Raw genomic sequence first — 23,759 nt, forward strand, 5'->3', positions numbered from 1 at the left:
ATTTTATAAAAACGTTCAACTTCTAGTCTTCACATCTATAATATACCTAGCCAAAAGTGCCAAGTCAGGACATAGGCATAAGAGACTCTTTTCTGTTAGGTGGACAGCTTGCTTCTCAGCCTGTTGTTTTTTGAGACAGTGCTTCTTAAACAAGCGGACTAAAACTGGCAATCAGAGGGCTTACATGGTGCTCCTCTTGTCCCCTTTCTGGAAAGTCCCTCATTCACATTACTGCCGTAGCACTGTGATTATTAACACTTTATATTCACTCTATGCCGTGTGAAGGCTTTTACTATTATAATAATGATTATTCAACGGGTTGATACTTGCATCTCTGAAAATTTAAGCAAAGAAAAACATTTTTCCTCATATCTGTGAACACCTGTTTATTTCTTACTACTGGAAAGATGGAATTGAGCAGTAAAAATATACATATATTCAGTATGTATATCTATATAGTGTTAGAATTTTGTTTTTATTAGCAAGGTACTACTAGATGGAGGCCACTAAATTAAGTTTTAGTTTTAAAAATCTATGGAAGATTTTCCCCCATGAAAAGCTTTTTTTGTCTCTGATATACCAAAATGACAATAAAGATTTAGTGAAGTGAAAGATCACATTATAGTGGCATTTCCATTGATCTGAGATTGTGAAGCAATATGAAAAGTGCAACCACAGCAAGTCCCCATCTTCACGTGATTTAGAAATGATGGAACAAAGAAAAATGTGCATTCCAAGAAGGGCAAGGTGCCTGCACATGGATGGAGACAGGCTGTCTTCCTCGACTTTAGTTTTGGTCTACATATGAAAGACAACTCTCAGAATAGTAACTAAAAAAGTTTGTGATCATCCTGCTACACACTAGTAACGGAAGTGATATATAAAAAGAATTTCCATCTGCCAAATATGGCACCATTTTTCATAAACTAGTCTCTCTTAACTACAGTGCACCATATGAAGACTCAAAACTGGAAAAAATACCTCATGGCAAAAACTACAAATGTGCACAAATTAAGTATTTCTAGCAATAAAAAAAGTGGAGAAGCAAAACTTTGCCAATGTTTCTCTAGAAAGCTAGTCATCTGAACAGAAATGGAGAAATATTGACACCTTATAAGCGTAGTGTGATGACAAGTGTGCAGTGGTAATCACACAGACTTGTTTCTCTCCAATGTCTTTTGAATAATAATGTCCACTAAGGTCACTGTAACAGCAGAAAAAGAACAAGATGAATAAATCAGTCTGTGAAACACAAAAATAAACTCTTTTTTTTTTTTTTAGACTTAAAGGTTTCAAAGACTGTGAAATAAAAACTGTTAATACTGAAACAAGATGAACATGTGGCTTGAATTATTTTCTTCAATGCCATCATCACAAATGTTGAATAGATTATTGAAATGCATCCTTTATGGCAGCAGTTATGGGAAAAGGAAAAAAAATTAACCATAGCTTCCAAAATTCTGCAGAGAAGTTCAGCTAGTTTTGTGTAATTTAAACTGAATCACCTGAAAACCACACCATGGTACATATGTCTCTGGTCAGTTCCATTCTTCTCCTCCTCTGGAGGATGTTCTGATTCATCCCCGCCTCAAGAATGCTTTTTCCTCCAGCAGTCCCAAAATACAATACGCAGAGCACATACTCTGTCCACCCTTGAGTAAGGTTGAGAAGCTTCTGGTCTCAGGCGGTGTCTGCCATCAAATGATCCCTGCAGCACCTCTGTAACCTTTTCAAACAACCCACAGAGAAGTCTGGTTTCTTCTGCAAACTTCTTTCCTTCTTGATTAAGGACTCGACAGGGCCTATCGTGAATGTCTTCACGACCGTGAGCAGTGCAAGGCAAACCGATGCTGATTAACAGCCGGGCCCCTCTTTGATCAAAGGGGCCAGGTGACCCGCAAGACTGGAAGCCATCCACCTGCAGCTGGAGCTCTATTCCCCCAAAATTCAAGGCCTCTTTCTATCCTCCTCTGGATTATCTCTTTTTAGCAATAAGCCATGGTGTGACTCCCTTGAGATGACAAAAGGAAACGATTCAGAAGCTGGAATCAAAGGTCACCGTGAGCAGCCATTTAGCACGTGACGTGATCACACAACAAGCAGGTTTGGCACACAAACTCATGCTTTTAGTCCGTACAGGCAGATATGGTGGCATGAATCAGTGAAGTGTTTAAGATGCACATGGAAGCCAAGTCAGTAAACTCCAACGGCAGCTGGTACAGTACATTTCATAGCATTTTGCTCTTATTTGGTCACAATTTCTTGTAAACTAGTTCATGGCACTCACTGTCCATGCAGGTCCACAAGCCAAAATATAAGAATTTACAGAAATAATCAGATTTCTATTATCGATCGTTGTATCGAGATCTCTCTCTCATTAGAGAGAGAATCTTTGCAGGTTTACCCTGCAGTTATATATCATCTAACTGCAGATGTAAGTGAAAAGAAGATGTACACATGGACTATTGCAAACAAGTAGAAGCAGCTACATGTAAACATATCTCAGACTTGTAAAATCAAATTTTCAGTTTTCAACTATAAATACAAAAAGTGGAGCACTATATACACAACTTCATGCTTGTAAGGTTAGATTCATCACTGCAGAGACAAAAAGAGATACAGATTAATCAAATTAGTAAATGGATATTTCGGATTTCTATTCCAAATACATAGATATGGCAGAGTTGCAAATATGGATAGTTCTTTCCTCAGCACCAGCTATTCTTCAGAGATAAATGCACCCAGGATTTCACTTATGCTTTATGTTTTCTAATGTATTATACGCCAGTATCCCTCCACCTACATTATTCTGAATGCTATGTTTTTAAATCTAGCACTGTCTAGGTTAAATCTTTACTAAAATAATGTTGCCAGTTAACATTAGCATACAACATAACAATCAGGAGAATTTAGTGAAGAATAGAAAGGTAAGGCAAAGAGAAGGGCAGGATGCACTGTTCTTCTAGGGATCCCAGAAAAATAATATCATAATAGAGCAATATAAATATTTGATAAAAATGCCATATCCATGAGCTTTTATAAAGAACAGGAAGCAGTGATCACGTGCAGAAACCGAAGGATGTGTGAGTCTTCATATGAAAGAGAAAAGTCTTGGACTTTCCAGAAATCTAACGCTAACTGTTTCTACAATACTGCCTCAATGAGTTATTACTTCTACATATTACAACCTCATCACACCAACTACTGAGAGGTCTTATTTTGCGTTGCTGCATACATCTAAGAGGCTCTGAAGTATATCCTGATACTGTTCAGTATGGCTGTGACAGGCTTTTCTGTGTGCCAAGGACCTACTGCCCTTGAAAAGAAACAGCTCTGCCCATCCTACCTTTTGCCAACAGCCAGGCATTGGTAATCCATCAGGACCCTGTTTCAAGGGAAGGGGAAAAAATAAAAAAGAGCATAGTTAAGTTTGATAGGATAGATATTCCATCAACATCTGTTAGAATAGCTGAAGCAGCTCTGACTTTTTATCTAATAAGTAGCTACCTGTTCCTAACTTATTTCCTCTCTTGTTCTCAAGGTGAAGGGAAAACCAAAGGAGAGGAGGTTTACACTGTAAATATATACATGCACCTCTCTGCCATAAAGATTTGTTTTTCCCTAAATCATTAGAACATCTTCATCAGTTTCTCATTGCTGTTAGAGCTCAGGCTGCATATTATTTTAAATATAATCTGTTATTCACAACAATCTGTAGCTGAATGTACAAGATCAATGAGCAAAAAAATATTATCACTTTTATCTGGAGAGTATTGTGTTTTATGGGCCCCTAGTACAAAGTTAACCCAATGATAAGATAGCAAGACTCAAATTTGAGTAAGATCTTTTCTGTTCACTTTCATTCTTAGCTTTTGAATGAAGCAGCAAAATCTTAAGGCCTGAACATACCTCAAGTGACACAGTGGAAGAAAACATCAGTGGTGGGAGCAGGGCAGTACTGTAGCACTGATTATTTCATCGCTTGGACAATATGGCCATCTAATTTCTTCTTATGTTACTGGAAGTCACTCCATTTCTTTTCTGTCACCACCCTCCTTTCACATATCTCCACGCTTCCAGGAAGACCAGAGCCAACTTTTGATCACAGTCATACTGGTTTTCATGGAACTAATTTCAACTCACATGGCTATACAGGGCTTATCCAGCTATATGTTCAGAATTAGGAGCACGTATCAAGTTACTAGACTATACATGAGCAGAAAGAAAGATCAGGCCTTGATATTTTTTAGAATATAGAATAACAATACTTGTTGTGTGAATTTACATGTGAAGATAGTGGTTAATGAGAATTTTTGAATGTGCTTGCATGTAATCTGATGGGAATGGCTGGCTGCCTAAAGCAAGAAGCGGTGCTGTTTGCTTAGCAGTTTATTCTAGTAATTACCTATGAACAGAATATTTTTCATCTATCAACGATTGTTAGTGAATCTCCAGATATAAATGATAATACAGAGACAGAGAAACATTTTTAAATTACAAAAGCATGCTTGATTATCCCCAACAAAATATGAGATATGGTTACCTTTAATTGTAAGCAAACAAAATGAACTATGGAATAATCTTAATGGACTATGCATTTAAGATTAAAACCCATTGACTTCAAATTAGAAGTGCTATAGTCGAAATAAAATCTACTTAATTTAACATTCATCTTAGACCGTGCTTAACCACCAAACAATATCAGAACATGCAGATCAAATTTTACTGCGAACAATTAAAAAGAAAATCTTCCTTGTATCTTTAGGAAATGTGTACGTACTGTTCTTTTTTCTTTTTTTTAAATGGAAAGGAATTTAAACTTACTTTGCCATTAAATAAAAATCACTGTTGCCAGATTGGTACAAGGGAGAGGGTCAACAAGTAGCATTTTAGTATAGGTGGGAACTTGAATTCATGCTAACATAGGGTGGGGAGTGTCGTGTGTATTCCAGGAAGGTAAGTTCCAAGGGTAAGACCATTAAATTGAAGACGTTAAATAACAAAGACAGTGAGGGTTTGGGCTGCAGACCGTTATCTTCTTACAAACCTCAGGTAAGCTTTTCATTTCCAGATCTGTTTGAATACTATTTGATAAACAGGCCAGACATCAAAAATATTACTTGTGTAAGGTCTGGGAGATCAGGCTCCAGCTTCGCTTACTGGAAACCTATGACTTGATTTTTAGATATTTTGATATTTACATCATTCTGTACATGACTCTCATTTTGGCCAAATCCTGAAAACATGCACCTAAGACTGCATGGATTTGAAAGGAAGTCCAGGGTGCAGAGTAGCTCTGGGCAGGCTAGGGTGAAGAACTGAGCCAGTGCAGACAGAAGTCATCAGACTTGATTAGAAGTGGACATTGTGCTGGATTTCTACAAAGCCTTGCGTTCAGGGTAAGTAAGGCAATAGGTATTTTGTGAGGAAAATAACAAACCAACGATTCTCAGGGAAAATGAAGGAAGGACACAAACTTATAAATTGCCATGTGATGTGGGAGCAAACTGCTGAGAGTTAGGTTTGAGGTGTCAACAAAAATGTGTGTTCTCTCATTGTGGTTATGATCACTGAAGCAGCTGGTTTGTTCATGCACATGCATGTGTTACGTGAATAACGTAAAGTCAGCTCAGAAAAACATTACTTTACATTGAGAATGGCTGACTACAAACAAAGGAACCGCATGCAGGGTTGGTAGGAAAGAGAAATACTGTACCAATTGGCAAGGGGCATCCAGCCCATCCAGGCCAGGCTGGCCTGGCTCCCCTTTTTCCCCCTTAATTCCACGGAATCCCTGTTTGTAAAGATTAACTTGCAATGTTACTGTCAAGGAAATGCCTTCAGTATTGACTTAGCTGGAGTGAACAAATAACAACAGAGAGGCAAGAGGAGCAAGCTGACCGCTGCGGTGTGATTTCAACCTGTGGGGCACTGACTCTGGCACATCCCAAATTTGTTTCCTTTCCAATATGTTTGGTAGAAAACAATGAAAAAAAAAACCAAACATGAACAAAACCCACAAATCTAGCCTGAAGGTCTTAAGTCCGGTGGTTTAAACCAAATTAGGAGGTTGACAAACAAAGTCTGCTCCAGAATTTGCCAGAACTTGAGATAAGGCTGCGTTAACAAAGGGGAACAGTGACACAGTAGCTGGTGCTTGTTCCTCTCCCCTCATTTCTTATTCCATCAGTCTACAGCAGGACAACTGATTGTCCAATACACAAGTGAGACGTACCAATGGGCAAGGTGCATCTAATCCAGGAGCACCCTGTTCTCCTTTCTCCCCTTTAGGCCCCTTTTTGCCTTTCTTTCCCTTTTCCCCCTGTGGATACAACGGTTTGGATAAAACAAGCTTCATTCTTTTGGAAAAAAAATTAAAGAAAGATTGGTTTAAAAGTTTGGGGTTTTCTTTTTAAGCCAATGGAGAGCTGAAAGGACACTTACCACTGTGTTCTGGTTTGGATGGTGCATTATGTGGAGAAATAAATTATATGATCACAAGCAAGAACTGCAATCAGTCGGTATTAGTTTGTGTTGATATTTCATATCAGTATTATGAATGTTTTGAATCCTAGAACAGGGCTTGAAATCATTGATTTCTTGAGACAGAGGCAAATCTGCAAATTCCCCCAATCCACAGTCCAAAATAAGAGGTCTCCTATTTGTTCGAAGTGATAGTACTGAAGTGCACATGCACACTAAGCTGAATTTGTCAGCTTCCCTAGAAGATTTGTCACTAGCCAGAAGTAACTTTGCGAGGGCAGAGTACATCAACATAGTCTCTCCAAAAAAGACCTGTGGCACAGATGCTTTGCCGGGACGGCTGGTCTCTGGCTAAACTCCATCACCTTCCACGGTGTCACGTCAAGGGTGAACTTGGCCTGGAACATCCTTTGCTGAACTGACCCTTTGACCCTGGTAAGAGTTTGGGACAAATCCTGTTCTCAGTGGTGTCCACAGAAACCCACAGACATCACTGAGGGTGCACTCCCGTCACTCCAAATACAACATGACCATTTCAAACCCTGTTACAGGAATCAAAACATTCGAACTGCTTGATGGAGAGGTGCTATGACACTTTCAATGATTTCATAATGTCTTGGTATCATAAAGTAATCAGAAGTGATAATTAGATTCTTTATTTAAATATTCCAACATTTAAATGTTCTCTCTACTGCAGGCAACGTTTCATCTACTTATTTTACTGAAATTCAGTCCTTTGATTTCACACTGAGTTTTCCTTTTAAACGTAAAGCTTCCAATGCTTTAATTACTCATGGGAATGAGTTGACTCCCCTCAACAAAACTACCTGCAAAGATGACCTCACCTTCAAGCAGTATCAGATGTGTAGAGAGTTCGTTTTATAATTGATTTCACACCAGTTGATCACAATGGTAAATGAGTTTCAGGTTTGCTCTCAATTTCACAAAAATCAAAAAAGGTTCCGTTAAAAAAAATGAAACAAATTGGACTGGGATTGTAAAAAATGGGATAGGAAGGATGAGTAAATCAGGAATATCACAAAGAAATGGGAAAAATAGTCATAGGAAAATTAGTATGACATTGAAGAACCAGCAAGCGAGGTTGTGGCTATTGGGAGGATTTAATTTGTGAGGAAAAGGGTAAAAAAGACAGAGGAATTGTAAGGAATGAAGGTAGAAGGAGAAGGAAGGAATGCCCCTTTGGAAAGACAGATGGATTTTGGTGAAGCATAGTAAATAGACATTTAACTAGTTCCACACCAGTACAGAAAGACTTAATCCATTAACAAGAGAGAAAAACCATTTTTACACAATTAAAAAATAATTAGCTATATCATATTTAAAAAAGGAAGGAAAGCATGTTATTCATTTAATATCATAACATACTTGACACATTCAAATGAAAAAATCTTTTCCATTAACAAAACATACTGCATTCATGACACGATAGGAGCAAAGTTTCTTGTCTATCTTTTCTGTGTGCCAAAAAGTCGCAGGATAATATTTAGGAAAACAGCAACCCAGACATTACGCTTCTTTACCAAATTATAAAATTGTGATAGAAAAAAATCCCCACGAGTCAGGAACTGTAAGTTGGCTAAGTTTTCCTCTTAAACCTACAAACCTGACAGCGTAGCACAGAAGCCAAATAGTTTCAGGGTCAAATCTCATGTTATTTGTGCTCGATGTAACACCAATATATTTGCTGTGAGTGTATGCAAGCACAGAGCATGGACATACTCCAAAAATTAGTCTGAAAATGGACAGTACAGTTTGGTTTCTGACTCTGTTAAATATCTTTAGGACTTGTATTTCTTTAACTTGTTGTGTTACAAGTCAGCAGATAACTATTTAAACTTCCAGTTTTGCAGGGCAAACCTATGATCTTATTCAAGCCAATGCAGCAGTCATCTGTGTGGAGAATAGCCTGGATTTCCTGAGTACTTTACTACTTTTTCCACAGACTGAGTTCTTGTCTCTTGATCTTCACCTCCTTACCCTGAACTATAGAGAACCACAGGAGATACGGAGAATCTACATCTGATGAAGATTAAAAAAAAATTCCTTCCTGCCCTTCCTCAGTGCCTAGAGAAATACAAATTTGTGGCACTTCTGTAATGCCATTATTGTTGGAACAATCTCCAGTCCTCACATGCACAGATTTTCATCAATGCAGAGTGTAGGGGGAAAAGGATGATGCCTTTCCAGCCACTGTTGTGATACATCATACTCCTCTGTCAATATTTATAATAAGAGACACAACTGCACATTTGGGATCAGGGCCCCCTTCCCTCCCTCTCCCTACAACACAATCTCTACCTTTTGCTAAAGGTTATTCCTTTTTAAAAGGAATTTTATTTCTATTCATATAACTTGAAAATACAAAATGAATTGTACAAACCTTTTTCATGCTGAGTGCTCCTGGACTATAATTTTATATGAGTAATTACAGCTAGAACATTTTTGAAATTATTTTTACAGCCAAGTTAAGCAGACATTATAATGCAAACACTGACTTGCTTTCACTGTAGCAGAACTCCTGACAGGCTAAAATAAAAATTATCAGTGTAAGACTTATCTCAAACTGAAGAAGTAAAGATTTATTCCCTGCTTATCACAACGTGTCTATAAAAAAACAGATGTCACTGGTTCTCAATAGAATGTTAGTAATGATATATATTTTTGCAATGCAATTTGAATTAAGTTTCTTAACTAGAAACTTGCTAATCTCAACTTGTGTGATGTCAGTCTAACAGCCAATACTGTAAGGAATATTTAAAAACCAAGAAATCATGAGCTGGCCCCTCAACTTGTAAACTGGTTTATCTCTATTGAAATGGGTGCTGTTACACCAATTTGGTAATAGATAATTAATAATTAACATAAGGAAAAACATCAGAACTGAGAAAATTTGTTATAATGAAAGCTTCTATTAATTGCATTACTTTGTGTCTTTTGAGAGTCAGCCCTCCATTTGGAAAAGGAACTATTGATGCAGGCAAGGTGGTTTTGGTGAAACCAGTTTACTTGCAAGATACAAGTATTCCCTCATTTCTGGAAAAAATGTGTCAAAACTATGCAACAGAAGTCTCTTTCACAGAGGTCTCAGCCATATCTTCCCTGATTTTCCACTGAGAAAGACCTTCCTTTGCCTTCTCATTTTCTTTGAATACTCTGAGAATTTTTAAGGCAGAAATTCCATCTCCATTTTCACTCTACAGACTTCCTGGCAATCTTCTTAATCTGAAAGCCCATAAGATAACATGGTTTCTGAAATATCTGTCAGACTTGCTAAGTGCTTTATCCCATGCATTCTCCTCAAGAAACAGGTTTCGCCTTTTCCTGAATTTTTAGGGGGATGGAGGACTAGACTTCCTAGGAGATGTGTCCTGCAGCCCAAGAGAACAAGGCTACATGGGCAGCCTGAATCGCAACGGAACTCCAAAAAGGGCCTAACTGTGCCTTGTGGCCACACACAATTCCCTCGCCCTCTTGCAGCTGGAGGTCCTGTGAGCTATTTAGTCAGTCTCCGGGAATAATGAACTAATACGCAAAAGCAGCATGCTGGACTCTAGGACATTAAATTTTTTTACATCCTGAGTGCAAGAATCTCAGCTGTTCTGTTTTCACATGATATCATATTTATATAAGCTAACTGCTTTACCAGCTTTCCAGCTTTTCTTCCAGAGATCTTCTGGGGCTTTGATGGCTGTATTTTGTCTGCCTATCTCTAGCTGTACATGGAAACACAGACTCAGGAGGCCTGGTTGGAAGGGGCTTCTGGGCCTAGTCTAACCTCCCATCTTGAGCGGGATGATTCCTGACCCTAGACCAGGTCAGACCAGACCAGGTCCTGCAGTCCTCCACGGGCAGTGGTTCAGCCACCTCTGGGCAAACTGTCCCAGTGCTGTGCTGCCCTCCTGGTGAACAAGGTTCTCCTAATTGCCACTCTGAACCTCCCAGGAGCAGCTTGTGGTCCTGTCTTTTCCCATTTGCCATTACCCAGAAGAGTTTTGCTCCACCATCTTTGTCTCCCCTTCAAGTAGTTTGGCCTCCTCTTTGTCAGACTAAGCCAGTCAACCTCCTTCAACCTCTTCTATCGGTTGCGTGTGCCCCAGGCCCCTGCCAGCTTGGTAGCCGTCTTCCTCTCCAATTTCTCAAGTTTTTCTTGAATGGGGAGGCTCAAAATACTATCTGCAGTATTCAAGCAACCTCACCAGGACTGATTAGAGAGGGGTAATAACTCATTTTAATCTTCTAGACACAACCCTTCTAATGTATCCCAGTATGAGAACATACTGTTAAGCTCATTTGATTTGGCACTTACTGTAACTCCCACTTAGCACAGGCTGGCCATTTTGCCAGTCATCTATCAGAGCTGGCAGTTATCAGTTATACCTTTCTACTGATAACTGCTCTCAAAAAAGAAAAGCTGTTTGCTTGTGGGACAGACAGACCTGTAGCCTTTGACAGCAAGCAAGAGCTCACCATTCATTGGGATTACTCTGCCAGGTCAGACACTGCCTTTATAATATTCATAGAGCATCTGCTTAAGCAACAGTTGTTCTGCAAAATCAGTGCCTTACCAGTGATCTCTGAGCTCAAAATAAACAATATAACAAGGGACAGAAGGGAAGGATACATTTCATAGTACCCTTATCAATGCATTCTCGGGAAGTGTTTTGCCTGACAGTATTAAGAAAAGGAGATGAATTCAAACAGCCATGGTGACTGTTTGGTGACAGCCATGGTGACAGCATTTTAATCCTGCTTCTTGTTTAAGATGCCGTGATGGGCAGTGGACCTAGTACAACCCTGTACATATCAGCTAGGCAAAAACAGTTGTCTGAACTAGAAAAATCACCTGCTGTGTGTACGGACTTTTATATTAAGTGGCTTGGTGTGAGTGCTAATTCAGCAGTTTTAGCAACTGGGCTCTGTGTTGGTTAGAAACAGGGGAGATTTGCTCATGAGCTTTCTCTGTATGCATTTAGTCCTAAATTTATTTTTACGAAACATATTTCCAGGTCACTGTGTCTGGACAGTGAAAATGAAGTTAGGCTGTTTCTGTTAACTTCACTGTCTAGTTAGTTTACCAGGATGGTAGAGTATATGATTTAATTTCAATCCACACGTATCATGAAGTACTTAATGGTAAATGAGACATTGCCAAAAATAAAAATTTAAACAGTTCCTGTTCTTATCCATTTGGTCTGGGACAGGTAATGTGTACGGCATGGTACGCTAGGATCAACAGTTATACTGCAAATACTGCCAAGGAACAGAGCTGGGGTCTTCAGCATAAAATTACTACCACAACGACACATTTCAGTGATGTCTGCATTAAAAATTTCAGACTGACAAGGATTTTCAACAAGCCTAGGATGGATAGAAGAAAATGAGACTAAAAACAAGCCGTGCTTTGGGACATGTTGATATTACTAGTTCTGTGCATAAATTTTCATGTTTTTTCATGATTTTGCTTAGCATGTATCTGTGACCTGCCTTTTGGCACACAATAAAAATAAAGATAAGTTTTAATGGGACAATTTATAGCATAAAGACAGCAGAACTGACTAGGCTGAGGAATCAAGCAACAGTTAATAACACTGTGGTCACCTTTTCTCCCTTTTCTCCTATATCACCCTTTTCTCCTCGAGGACCAGGGAAACCCTATAAAAACAAAATGGACAAAGATAGGTCGACATTTATTCACATGCAGGTTAAGCTTTCAAATGCTCTTGGAAAACATAAAAAAAGATGATTTCACTACATGCTTTGTATGTATATGTGTGTTACGTGTGCACACATGCATGCACACAAGAGCATGTGAGACAAGCAAGTCATAGTGTTTGGTAGAGTCATTTTGCCAGCAATGGAAAGAAATCACATCACTCAAAATGGCAATAGTCTGTGCTATGTAGCATATGTACGTTCTGGAAAAGACTCCTCCAAGTTAGGGATTTCAGTGTAGGACTAGAGGAAAAGGCTTTCAGTAAGTCTTTTTAGCATGCCAAAGAAAGAGCCTATATTTTGAAATGTATCCCTTACAAGTTATGGAATTATTCTCTTTAATTAGGATAAATTTACTTAACCAAATGTTAGTGACTCCTTGTTCTTCTACAACTGAGTCATGAGTCTGAATATTTTCTTACCAAGTGCAGTTTTTCAGCCTATTGACTTCCAAAGGACCAACTACTTGTATTACTAAGCACTATATCTGGTGCTGTCTGTCGATAAGGGCTGTATATTGCATAATTTTTGTCCTCTTTACCATAGAGAAAGAGCAAATGCAGCATTTAGCACACTCTGTATGTACTGCATGCACACTAAATGGAAACAAAGGTGTTACACTCAGTAAGCTATTTCTTGAAAGATGCTTACCTACCATTAAGAGTGCATTAGTCATACATATTACTTACATCAAGGCCAGGCTCGCCATCTTTGCCCTGCCAAAGAACCATATAAACTACATTAGCGTCCCTAAGCTGTGATACCAACAGCTGCCTTGATGCCCGACTTCTGCGCTCCCTCTGTACAGTGGTACCCCATGTTGCTAAGGCTGTACACACTGCATTGCTGTTAGTGAAGGACGTTTCTGTCAGTGTTTAACATTTCCAGGAACTGATAACTTGACTGTAAAATTTTGCTTGACTGTAAAATTTTGTTTGTACGCAGATTCCAGGAGTAGGCTAAAAATACAGAAAAACCTATCATTTTTCATTTTTAGTTCACAGGAAGGGGAAATGGAAATTAGATCTTTTTATTTAACTCACACAAGTGACCCTCAGCAGCCATGCACTGCAAGCTAATGTAACACTCCATGGAGCATGAAAACTGTCTCTAGTCATTGACTCCTGATCCAATTAAACCACAAGTCTGTATTCCAGCTTAAATTAATTAATCAAACAAATTAGACTGGAGAGGGTATGGAAACATCGCAAGTCTCTTGCAAAGGCTGGTTGTGCCTGGCCAAGCACAGTTACATGGCTTTTCTTGTGTCAAAGTACAGAACAGACATGTGTATATATACACACCTGACCCAGTCATCAGCAAAGTAAACAGAGTAAGTCAACTGATTTTATTGGGGCTATCCTTGTTAGGCCAAAGGAAGTTCTCACTCATATTTTAGAAATGAATAATATCATTTAAATGGTTGATTTAAAGCATACCATCTCCACCTATGAATGATCAACAATGAACTTCTCAAATTGCTTCTGAGCACATGGCACAGAAATGAAAATAAAACTGGTCTCTGAAGTGTCAAACAAAACAAAAATATGATGGCGAAGTAGCCTTGCCACATGGAAATCCAAGCAGCTTATTGACATTAAAAAAAATCACAGCTTTCCACAGTTCATCCTGAACTCCTGCCACTCTCGCATGGTCCCCAGACAGCTGATGGGCACAGGCTGCAGAAACAGGAGCACTTCCATTCTGGATTTCCTCTCTCTTGCTGGTTCACATCAGGTCTGTTTCATTACTTTTGCATGACTACGTGCATGGGTAGGAATCTAAGCCTGCAATACAGACCAGTGACCTTGCACTGTCAGGGATTATTATCTATCTTTGCATTTTCCAACTCATGGTATTGGTAGGTGAAAAGCAGCCATAATGCACACAAAGTTTAATAAAGGAGTGATGAAAAGCGCAATGTGTACAAACTATGTGCAACTTACAGGCAAGCCATATGGTCCTCTGGGTCCAGGGTCACCTACAGTTCCCTTTTCACCCTAAGAAAAGATTACAGAACAAGCAAACAAAAACATTGTCTATCTTAGATAGAAATTATCTCTACCAAGTGCTTTAGGTTAAAGTTTCTGCATTCTTAAATCTTTTGAGTGAAAAATATCCAAGCTCATTTATTTTTATTAAATGATTAAGGGGGCGAAGAGAAGGTATGTATTACTTTCTAGGCAAAATGACTTGCGGGTATGTGATATTACATTTGGTTTTGAATCCATTAGTAACTGAAAATATTTTTCAAACTGAACTTGCACCGATTTCAATTTCAAGCTTATAACAGCTGCAACTTCGCGCTCAGTAAGAATCCAATGTTGTAATGAAAACTAGGGATATACAGCATCAAGGTCCAGCACAGCAGCTGAGATGCGACACAGTGACAAGCAAAATAATGTATCAATCAAAGCTTGTATTTAATCAGGCAATGCTATTAACAGTGACCTTGTGAATATTATCCCATACACTGTACTGTGTTGCTAACTGCTCTGTTGGATTCTAGGTTAGTGGTGTAAATACCATGGTTTATTAAATCAAAACTGTATTACTGTGCAACACAAACAAGCACAGAGATTACTCCAGAAATTTGATCTCATTCTGCACTAAAATCCGTGGAAAAATTACCAGTTTCCAGAGGGATGCTACAAAAATCATTTTGTAAGCTTAATATAGGGCAAACTTTTCCAAATGAAATGAAATTTCAAGGCGACAAATTTCAGGCTAACAGTAGTAATCATCTTTGCTCTCCAATTGTTCTTCATCAGGATTGATATGGAGTTAAACTTCCTGCGTCAGCCAACATTAGCCCCTGTAACCGTGAGCACAGCCCTCTGTGAGCTTGTTAGGGAGGCAGGGCTGGTAAGTAGGTGTGGGCAGTGGTCTTGTTTCAGACTATGGTACTCTTTCCTCTGAATAAAATCCAGCAGAAAAGCCATACTCTCTTGAGAGAACTAAACTGCTCAAAGTATTGATGACATTAAAACCAAAATCCTGACCACCTCCAGTTTTCAAAGCTCCTACTCTGGTTTTCTTATGTAGGGTTATTTGGATCCCTTCTTCACCTCCTTTTCTTAACATAACCTAATGCATGGCTTCATGCAAGGCTCCTGGCATACAGAAGTTTAATCCTAGCAATTGCTGCACTTAAGCTCTTGAGATAATTCTGTGTACAAGATCTTCTAAAAATCTGAGTTATTTACTACTCATTATTAATTCATTACCCTATTATTAAAAGCACAAGACAGAGATGCAGATGTATGCCTTTTAATAGTGGTGATCATGAGCACAGCCAAGTCCCTTAGCACAGCTCTGAAAATGGGCTGCTAAGTCTCAATTTTATTGACTGGATAATACAAAAAAGCAGGCACCAGAATAAACTGAGTCTGAACCCGTTGTTGAATAATCATGGCAGTAAGAAGTTTGTCAGAGTAACTGACATTTGATCTGGTTTTAGATACTTCATATTTTTACACAGGTGGACACTGTCTATACTCACTTTAGTCTAGTGGTGATTAGATGTGTAATGTCTGATCTTTCTGGATTCTGTTAATCTCCAGACATTTCTGAGCAGCACTTAGCTGGATGCCCTTGCAGAACAATAGGAGGTATTGAGAAGTAACAGCTGATTTTCAAAACAGTAAATCCCTTGCAGCTTTAAAACTTTCTGCTGAGAAGAAACTAATGTGCTGACCTATGTACACAACAGCTACAAAACTGATCAATACTTGAAATATGTCAAGACAACAGTTAAGTATCTTTTTTTAAAAATCTTTGACAGCAAAGACTACTGTATAAAGTCCTCTCAAGATAGGCCTATAACATTGCTAAACATATGGTAGACATAAAGATACTGAATGTATCAGTCTAGGAAATAATCTCATCTGTTATGTAAGAATATGTTTAGAGAACTATATCTCACAATTTTTTGCCTCCAATACAAAGCACATGCTGAAATGTGTTTGGAATATCAGATGAGGTCCTGAATGTTTATGGATTATATAAGATTGATGGACTGTCATGGGCATACTGCCCTCAGCCATCATGATAAAGCATTTATTTCAGGGAAACAGACATTCGCAAACTTCAAGAAAGTTTTTAATATCTTTTTGTAAGACAATTCATCAGTGTCCAAAGAACAGAAACCATAGCCTTTGTTTTTGCTTCCTATTTCACTTCAGTCTCCTGAATCATGGGTAAATATGAACTACCATTTGCATGAATAAAGCTGCATAACTGGTGTCTCCATTAAGATTGATACGGAGATTTCATAACACTGTCACAGTGACAAAAATTTTAACCAAATTAAAGAGAATGCACTTTCCCTCCCAGTACAGAACGTGTGTGGTGATGACAGTGTTGCACAGGCTACACATCAGAGAGCCAAAACCAAGCTCAAAACCAGTTCTTTGCCATCAAGGCAAGAGTTTCAGGAAATTAGCATTTCATTAATTTTGTCTTTCCGTTTCTTTTAGATCGACAAGAAGTTGGATACACATTATGCCTGTCATTACTCCTCAGGTTTACATGTCCCCTTTCACTAGTAGTAGTTTATGATGTTTATCTCTTTACCAATGTTTTCTATTTTCTCTCAAGACAATATATAAGTGAGATTAATAGGTACATAGCCAGATTCAGAGGCCTATTATGATCAACTCCTCCATTTAATGAAGATGGTCTCAGTAAAAGCTCTCTAAGCACCTAGAAAAATGGTATTTTCAATAGCCAAAGAATTTATTAAGGACTGTAAGACACCAGCCCAATAAATTATATTAATTCACACTATTAATTACCCTTTCTGTTTCTACCAAAAGAAATGCACAAAACCACAGTATTGGAACGTTCACCAGTATCATACTTCAGGAAGTGTTAAATCCTATGTTAGCTTTTAATAATCAATGAAAAGTTTAAAGTTTAGAGAGAAAATTACATGGTTAAGCTCACACAGTGAGTTAATAGCGGATTTGTTCTAAAATTCATGTTTTCCTCTTTTCTAGTGACATGCACTATTTTCCTAGTCTACTTTCTCACCATCTAAATAAGTTTTGTATGAAGACTGTCTGATGTTTTCTATTTTAATTAAATAGCTAAATTGGAAACAAATGAACCAACCCTAATTTGCACAACAGCCCATTCTACCTAAGAAGAGTAATTCAGCATTGCCTAAAATGCAGCCTATGCAACAATGAATCCATGATTTCTATAGAAGAAATCACTAGGCTTCAGTTTGATTATTCTTGCTTTCCTTAACTTTTAAGGAAACATAAAAACATAGTAACCAGCATTTTACATTTATTCTTTTAAAGTGAGATTGTCTTTCCAAATTTTAAATAATGTAGATTCAAGAACGTGGTTATGTTTCATGTTAGGAATCCCTCGTGCCTTTCTAGGTTAATATTGGCCCAAGGTTTTTCTTATCAGTATGGACAAAATGTGATCCTGTCCAGTGATAGTGAGCAGGTGTACTATGCACCATTTTTAATTAAAAGGCAAAGTCTGAAATCTGCAGGCAAAAATGTTTTCCTCCTGCTTTCACATAAACAAGTTCAACAGTTGCAAATGCAAGTTGTAAAACTGCATTAAAAACACATGATTTTTTATTTAGGTAATGAGACATATATCAACACCAGGCACCTGTTAGATAACTATGCTACAAACAACTCCTCCTCCCAAACAGTATTGAATAATTAAATGAACAACTACAGCAATAATCTTGCTAGTTGATTGCTTGGAAATAAAACCTTCCACCTTTCTTGTGAACTTCCTCCCATTCATTTAGCTACACAGAAAATGGTGTGTGTGCAGGAATTTCTTGCACACCTTAGTTTCTATATTTTTGCAAATCTGTCCCTCTGTGCTCATGCAATTATTGAACTGACTTACATCACAGCAGTTCCTATCCCCTTTGTAACTACTACTTGTCAACAGCCATGGTAGGGCTGGTTCTAGATCCAGCTGTATGACTTATTATGACCTTGGATACTTTCATAAGAAAAAAGAATTATAGTTATCTTCCATACATTAGAAGAATAGTTTATATTATAGCACATTGTTTTTGAGGAAATTTCAACCGGTAGTACATACGCATATTCTTCAAGATAAAAGCTCATAATGCCATAATAAAATGTACAGTATTTATATATGCTTCTAAATGTATATCTCATCTAAATTATTTCCTGAAGTTCAGAAGATGATGTTCAACTATCTTTTCACAGAGCTGATAGGGAAAAAAAGTTATGTCCTAGTTGGAAAAAAGACTTGTAATCCCCTAGGAAAAAAAATACCCAAGTCCTTCAGACAGTTAGCTAGCCTGAGTGGTAACTACAGTCTACTGTTCCTATTTTGGACTACACCGCATGTCTTGTATTTATTTCTCAACACACAGCTCTGTAAAAATGAATCATCAAGTCATGCATACCTTTCTCAGATGTACTGCTGTTAAAGCTAACTGGACCTGTGCCATATGGCTGCGTCCTTAATACAGCAAGTCTGAAGTGGTTTTAGCACAGCTGTTTTGTTAAAGTGAGAAATTCAAAGAGACAACATTCTGGGCTGGCAACTCCTTGGAGGTTTTAGTTAGAATAAGGTATCATCTTTTGATTTGTTGTACCAGTTGATGGTTGTATTGTTAAAGATATCAGGCTCACAGTTAAAGATTAAGGTTCCTATCCTATTTCCATTGGGAACATTTACTGTGAATATGTCAAATGAAATAGGAGGACTCCTATCTTCTAAGCTTAAAAAAAAAGGAAGAAGAGTTTAAATTTTATAGAGGCCAGAGAAGTTTTTCAAGATAAAACATTTAAGTGCAAAGAGGTGAGAAATACTCATTTTTTTGCCATTGCATACATATATAATCAGATCACACTACCTTCTTTTGTCCCAGTTTGTTCTCTCAATCCATTTACACAAAGTAATGAAACCAACCAAAATTATGTTCTGTGTAGCACCGTCAACTTGAAAGTCCTGCACGTTTCTTACTGATTAGTCATTACAAAATACCAGCTCCTCTGAAGTTAATGAATTACAAAATCAACCCTTAAACAGATAAATGTGTGTGTAACTAGAATGCATATGCAGTTCTGGGCTGATCCTTAAACAGATGAGATACTGTTACGTTTAGTAACATCTAGGCACACTGTTAGTAGCCATACGACATTTTGCCATTGCAGGAGTTGCTTTGTAAAGAGAAGCACACGGACCATATACTTACTCTGTCTCCTTTAGGACCTGCAGGGCCATGGGGACCAACTGGGCCATCTACACCCTACGAAAGGAAACAAAGAGGGTAAGAGAGAGGTCTTGTTCTTTCAAGTCTTTAGTTCTAATAGCTGTCTTCTAGCCAAGAACTAACATGGAATCAGTCTTCACCCGTTGAAAATTCAGACTTAATTGTGATGGCACCTGGCCAAACAAATCCTTTTGGCTTTCAAAGGGATTTCCACCTATAAGCTCTCCTGTTATGAGGTAACCCATCTTTCTTCTAGTTCGATTTTACTTTATTCATGGAAGCCATCAGATTTACAAAGATTTTAAATTTATTGAAAGAAATTTTGCCTGGAAAAATGGAAGGGTCAACCAAAGATTTTTTTTTTTAAACATTGATTATTTTTTAAATTGAAATGTCCACCTGTAAGGTGGACTTACCTGTTGCAGTGATCAATGGGAATCTTACAGAAGCCTTCAAGTACATAACTCCACTCCTCTTTCACTTTATCCATTTCTTTATCATTATAAAAAGCAAATGATTTAACATTTGTTTAATATGAGAATGCCTGCAGCAGAACCCCAGAACCTCTGCATCCATTTCACTGATTCCATATTAGCATTGAACAAGTATGTCTTCCTGCATAAACTAAATCCCTAACCTTACTCAGGAAAATAAGCACCCCAACCAAGGCAGTTGTCCAACCAAAAATCAAAAACCAAACAGGCTTTTTAAGATCCAGAGCTCCTTCTACAGAGAATTACATTCTCCTTCCCACACACATTGCCCTAAGAGTCTGCTCGAAGCCCTCTCTTATACAGCATGGAAAATGCCTGCGGTGTTTGGCCTTCCTTCCTCTGTGCAGTGTGTGAGCACGGCCGGCGGAGCCGCTGGAAAGCACACGGACTCGTAATGAAGAGTGACACAGAAAGACGAGGGACTCACCCGGGGTCCTGGCTTTCCGTCTAAGCCAGATGCTCCCTGTGTGGTTAGGTGGAAGCATGGATGATGGGTACAACACGAATGACAAGAACGTGAGATTAGTAAGCGGTGCTGATGAATCAACATAATTCAAATGTACAGTACAAGTAGTGACAGGGTTCTGGAATGGGTATCACATTACTACAGCATGTTAGTTAAAAATTCACATAAAACATCAAGAGCCTGATTCTGTCCTCACGTTAGTGTAACATCACTGACCCACCCCTGCCTTCACATCACAGTATATTAGACCAGAACAATGTCAAGCTATAGGAGTGCTGAAAACACCAGATGTTAGGGTGTTTTTGAGCCTTAACACACAAATATTTACTTTGTCATTTACTTGCATGCTTTCTAATTTGTGAATAACGACAATACTGAATACTATACTCCACAAAGAAAGAAAAATGTATGTTAGCCCTGATAGGAAGTATTTAAATGCAAGAATACTGCATTATGCAGCCAACAAAATCTGGATCCTGACTACAATGGCCTCATTCATTTCCAAGAGCCCGGGAGACAATCACGTTTCCTGTTTTCCCAATACACTCCCAGTTCAGAGCACAGCCAAGGGCTGGAAGTGGGCAGCACCCGGCACTTCGGGCTATTTACCTCAGCATCCTTGGGGACGGGATGACCTCTGGTGGATTTTATGCGAATAACAGAGCAGCAGCGAAAGATCTGCTCGACTCTCCCAGCACTGCTGGCAGTAACGCTGGGGCTAGGGGGACCAAAACTATTTGGGACCTAGGGAGTAATCTGGGCCAAAAAAAGCGCAACCCCCCAAAAACCCCCAAACAAACAAACAAAACCCCCAAACCCCTCATTAACGGTGAAAATGAGCCATTTTTAGAAAGTCAAACACTTGGACTTTGCTCCTTAAAATGACATTTAGAAAAAGTAGTAAGCAGGACCAAGACAAGATCTATATACTTTTGAAAAACTAATGGCGTATTTTGCTCTGGGTTAGAACAAGCATTTCTGGCAGAAACAAAACTTTCTTCTTCCTTTTAGCCATTTTCAGGGGTTGGCTCAGACCTCCACAGCTCCCTCTCTACATAGCTGTAACTTGAAAATGATCTTTTTTTGCAAAATAAATTAAAATTCTCAGTGAAGCTGACCTTGTCCACAGGCCCTGCACATAATTCTTGAAAATATTAATCAGAGGGGTTTGGGTTCCTTTGGGTCAACTAATTCTTTTTCCTCCATTTTACTATTAACAATGTAATCACATGGAGTAATCCTCACATTTAAAAAAAAAAAAAAAAAAAGGAAAAATGAACTGTTTTTGTGAGGAAAAAATAAAACTAACTTTTCACAGTGCTTTCAAACACACAAAGTAAGCACACAAAGTATTTTCTCTTTTGTCAACCTAGATTTCAAGAACTAGAATGTTTCCACATGAAAATTTATTTTTAAGGTCCTTAATTTCTTTCTAAGAAAAAATTTATGCCAAACACGCAGAATAGAAATTTTCTAAAGAACAAGGCAAAAGTAACAATCCACCATCCCTAATGAATGACCAAAAAAAATATATTCCCTAAACCAATTTTTAACTTTCCTCAGTTAGACCTCTCCATTTTAACTGCGGAAGTGCAAACAGAGGAAGAATAACTGAAGAGACGGGGGAAAAGGGAAGATTCCTTTTTTAACGCAAACACCATACAACACTTAAATAACAATATGACTAATGTAATGGGGGTGAAGGCATCCTTGTGACACTGAACACTTTCAAAACACTGACACATAACAAAAAAAACCTGACAGCACTGGGTATTACAGGACATTACTTTGGACGATAGCACAGATTTGGGGTAAAACAAAACAAGACTGATGCTCTGCTCTAACATGGTATATTCTATGTATGCTGTTGAGTAAACCAGAGTTGTTCATCAGGAGTGGAAAGAGAAGTTTGTGATTTGCACTGAGATTGAATAGTTTGGTTTTTTTACTTACTGGAAGACCAAGGGGCCCTCTGTCACCCTTTTGACCTGGTTCACCCTTCAATCCTTTAAGACCATTTAACCCTGGTTCACCCTAAACATAAAAGTATAAATGCCAAATTTTTGGTGCTATAATGGGTATTTAAGCTGGGATAGAAGCAGCCAGTCTCAGAAATGGCTGCAAATTCCAGTTTGAAACAAGGACACAAATTCAACCCTTCTCAGCTTACTGGCAATTTACATACTGATATAGTACTGGGCAAAAGCACTTGGGAGGTGTCTGCTAGAGATTTAAAATCTGTGTGAAAAAAACTACAGGAAACTTATGAGTAACAGATTCTTTTGAATCTTTTCCTAATAATTATCACTACAGTTAGATGGTTTGAATTAAGCATGAGTTTCAGGGTTTTTTGGAATTTCCTCAAATCCCATAAAACACCCTATGCAGGTAATTCAAACTGAAACAAAACTATCAGAAAAATAAGCCTCAAAACTGAAGGCTTCTACAGTGGGATCTCCTGAAAAGTACATTTTGTAAGGAAGCAATATTTTTTCTTACAGCAAACTGGAATTTGCAGCAAAATCTTACATAAAGATATTTTAAACCTTTAAGCATACATAATTAAACAGTGACAAATTAAAAGAAGCAGTATAGGTTATACAATGCAAAGCTCTTTGGGAGGTCCATAGTTTGTGTGTTCACAAGAGAAGTTTAAACAACATAAGAAATGGCACTTGACTTGTTGTGATTGTTAAATTATGCATAGGCTATTACATTTAACATCACTAGGAGCATAATTGTGGGCTTGGAGTTGCCAATAAATCATTCTCGCATCAAGAAAAACTACCTCAGCTTGAGGGCTGCCCAGTCAAAAAGAGTACTGACCGCGCCTGCCTCTTTTGGGAAACAGAAATACGAGCGTATTTCATCCAGGCTGCTCCCCATGGCCTTGTTCCTAGGTTTCCCTTTGATGTATTATGTTACCTTATATCATATTCATATTTTTTTAAAAAAAATCTGAATAGAATCTAGTCCACTGCTTTAAGTAACTCCAGACATCATCTGCCTGCTTTGCACCCTGCCTAAGTACCCATTTCTTCATTCTTCTTCTATTTGACTTGATGTGACTTTCAGAGCGGTAGCACTGAAAATGCTGAAGTTTTGGAAACAGACCTGAGAAATCTCACAAAAGCCTGAGTCTCAGGCCAAAAGCCTGAGGTAAGGCAGGGCTGGTGCTAAGATGGAACAGACTTGACTTCAAAAAATGATTTATGACTCAGGCTTCTTGTGCCAAGGTAACACAAACAGTCTCATAACGATTCAAACCTGTGATTTTCTGTCTCACACCTTAAAAAACCAAAACAAAACCCAAAAACTAAACCAAAAAAACCCTCCTCCTCTTAGTTAT

The 23,759-nt window shown here is 38.2% G+C and overlaps 1 protein-coding gene across 1 annotated transcript in view; it reads right to left on the reverse strand.

Moving 5' to 3' along the window:
* Window positions 1-223: 223 nt before the first annotated feature.
* The window catches only part of COL25A1 (collagen type XXV alpha 1 chain), a 329,639-nt gene continuing 306,103 nt past the window's right edge, over window positions 224-23,759 (reverse strand). The window contains exons 31-38 of the mRNA XM_072863100.1: window positions 22,364-22,444; window positions 20,372-20,407; window positions 19,433-19,486; window positions 14,163-14,216; window positions 12,103-12,156; window positions 5,717-5,794; window positions 3,347-3,385; window positions 224-2,011 (exon numbers count right to left, since the gene is read on the reverse strand). Coding sequence (XP_072719201.1) covers window positions 1,976-2,011; window positions 3,347-3,385; window positions 5,717-5,794; window positions 12,103-12,156; window positions 14,163-14,216; window positions 19,433-19,486; window positions 20,372-20,407; window positions 22,364-22,444 — 432 coding nt within the window. The 3' untranslated portion in view covers window positions 224-1,975. The remainder of the gene's footprint in view (window positions 2,012-3,346; window positions 3,386-5,716; window positions 5,795-12,102; window positions 12,157-14,162; window positions 14,217-19,432; window positions 19,487-20,371; window positions 20,408-22,363; window positions 22,445-23,759) is intronic.

Source organism: Ciconia boyciana, chromosome 5 (assembly GCF_034638445.1).
Source record: "Ciconia boyciana chromosome 5, ASM3463844v1, whole genome shotgun sequence".
Classification (NCBI taxonomy): Eukaryota; Metazoa; Chordata; class Aves; order Ciconiiformes; family Ciconiidae; genus Ciconia; species Ciconia boyciana.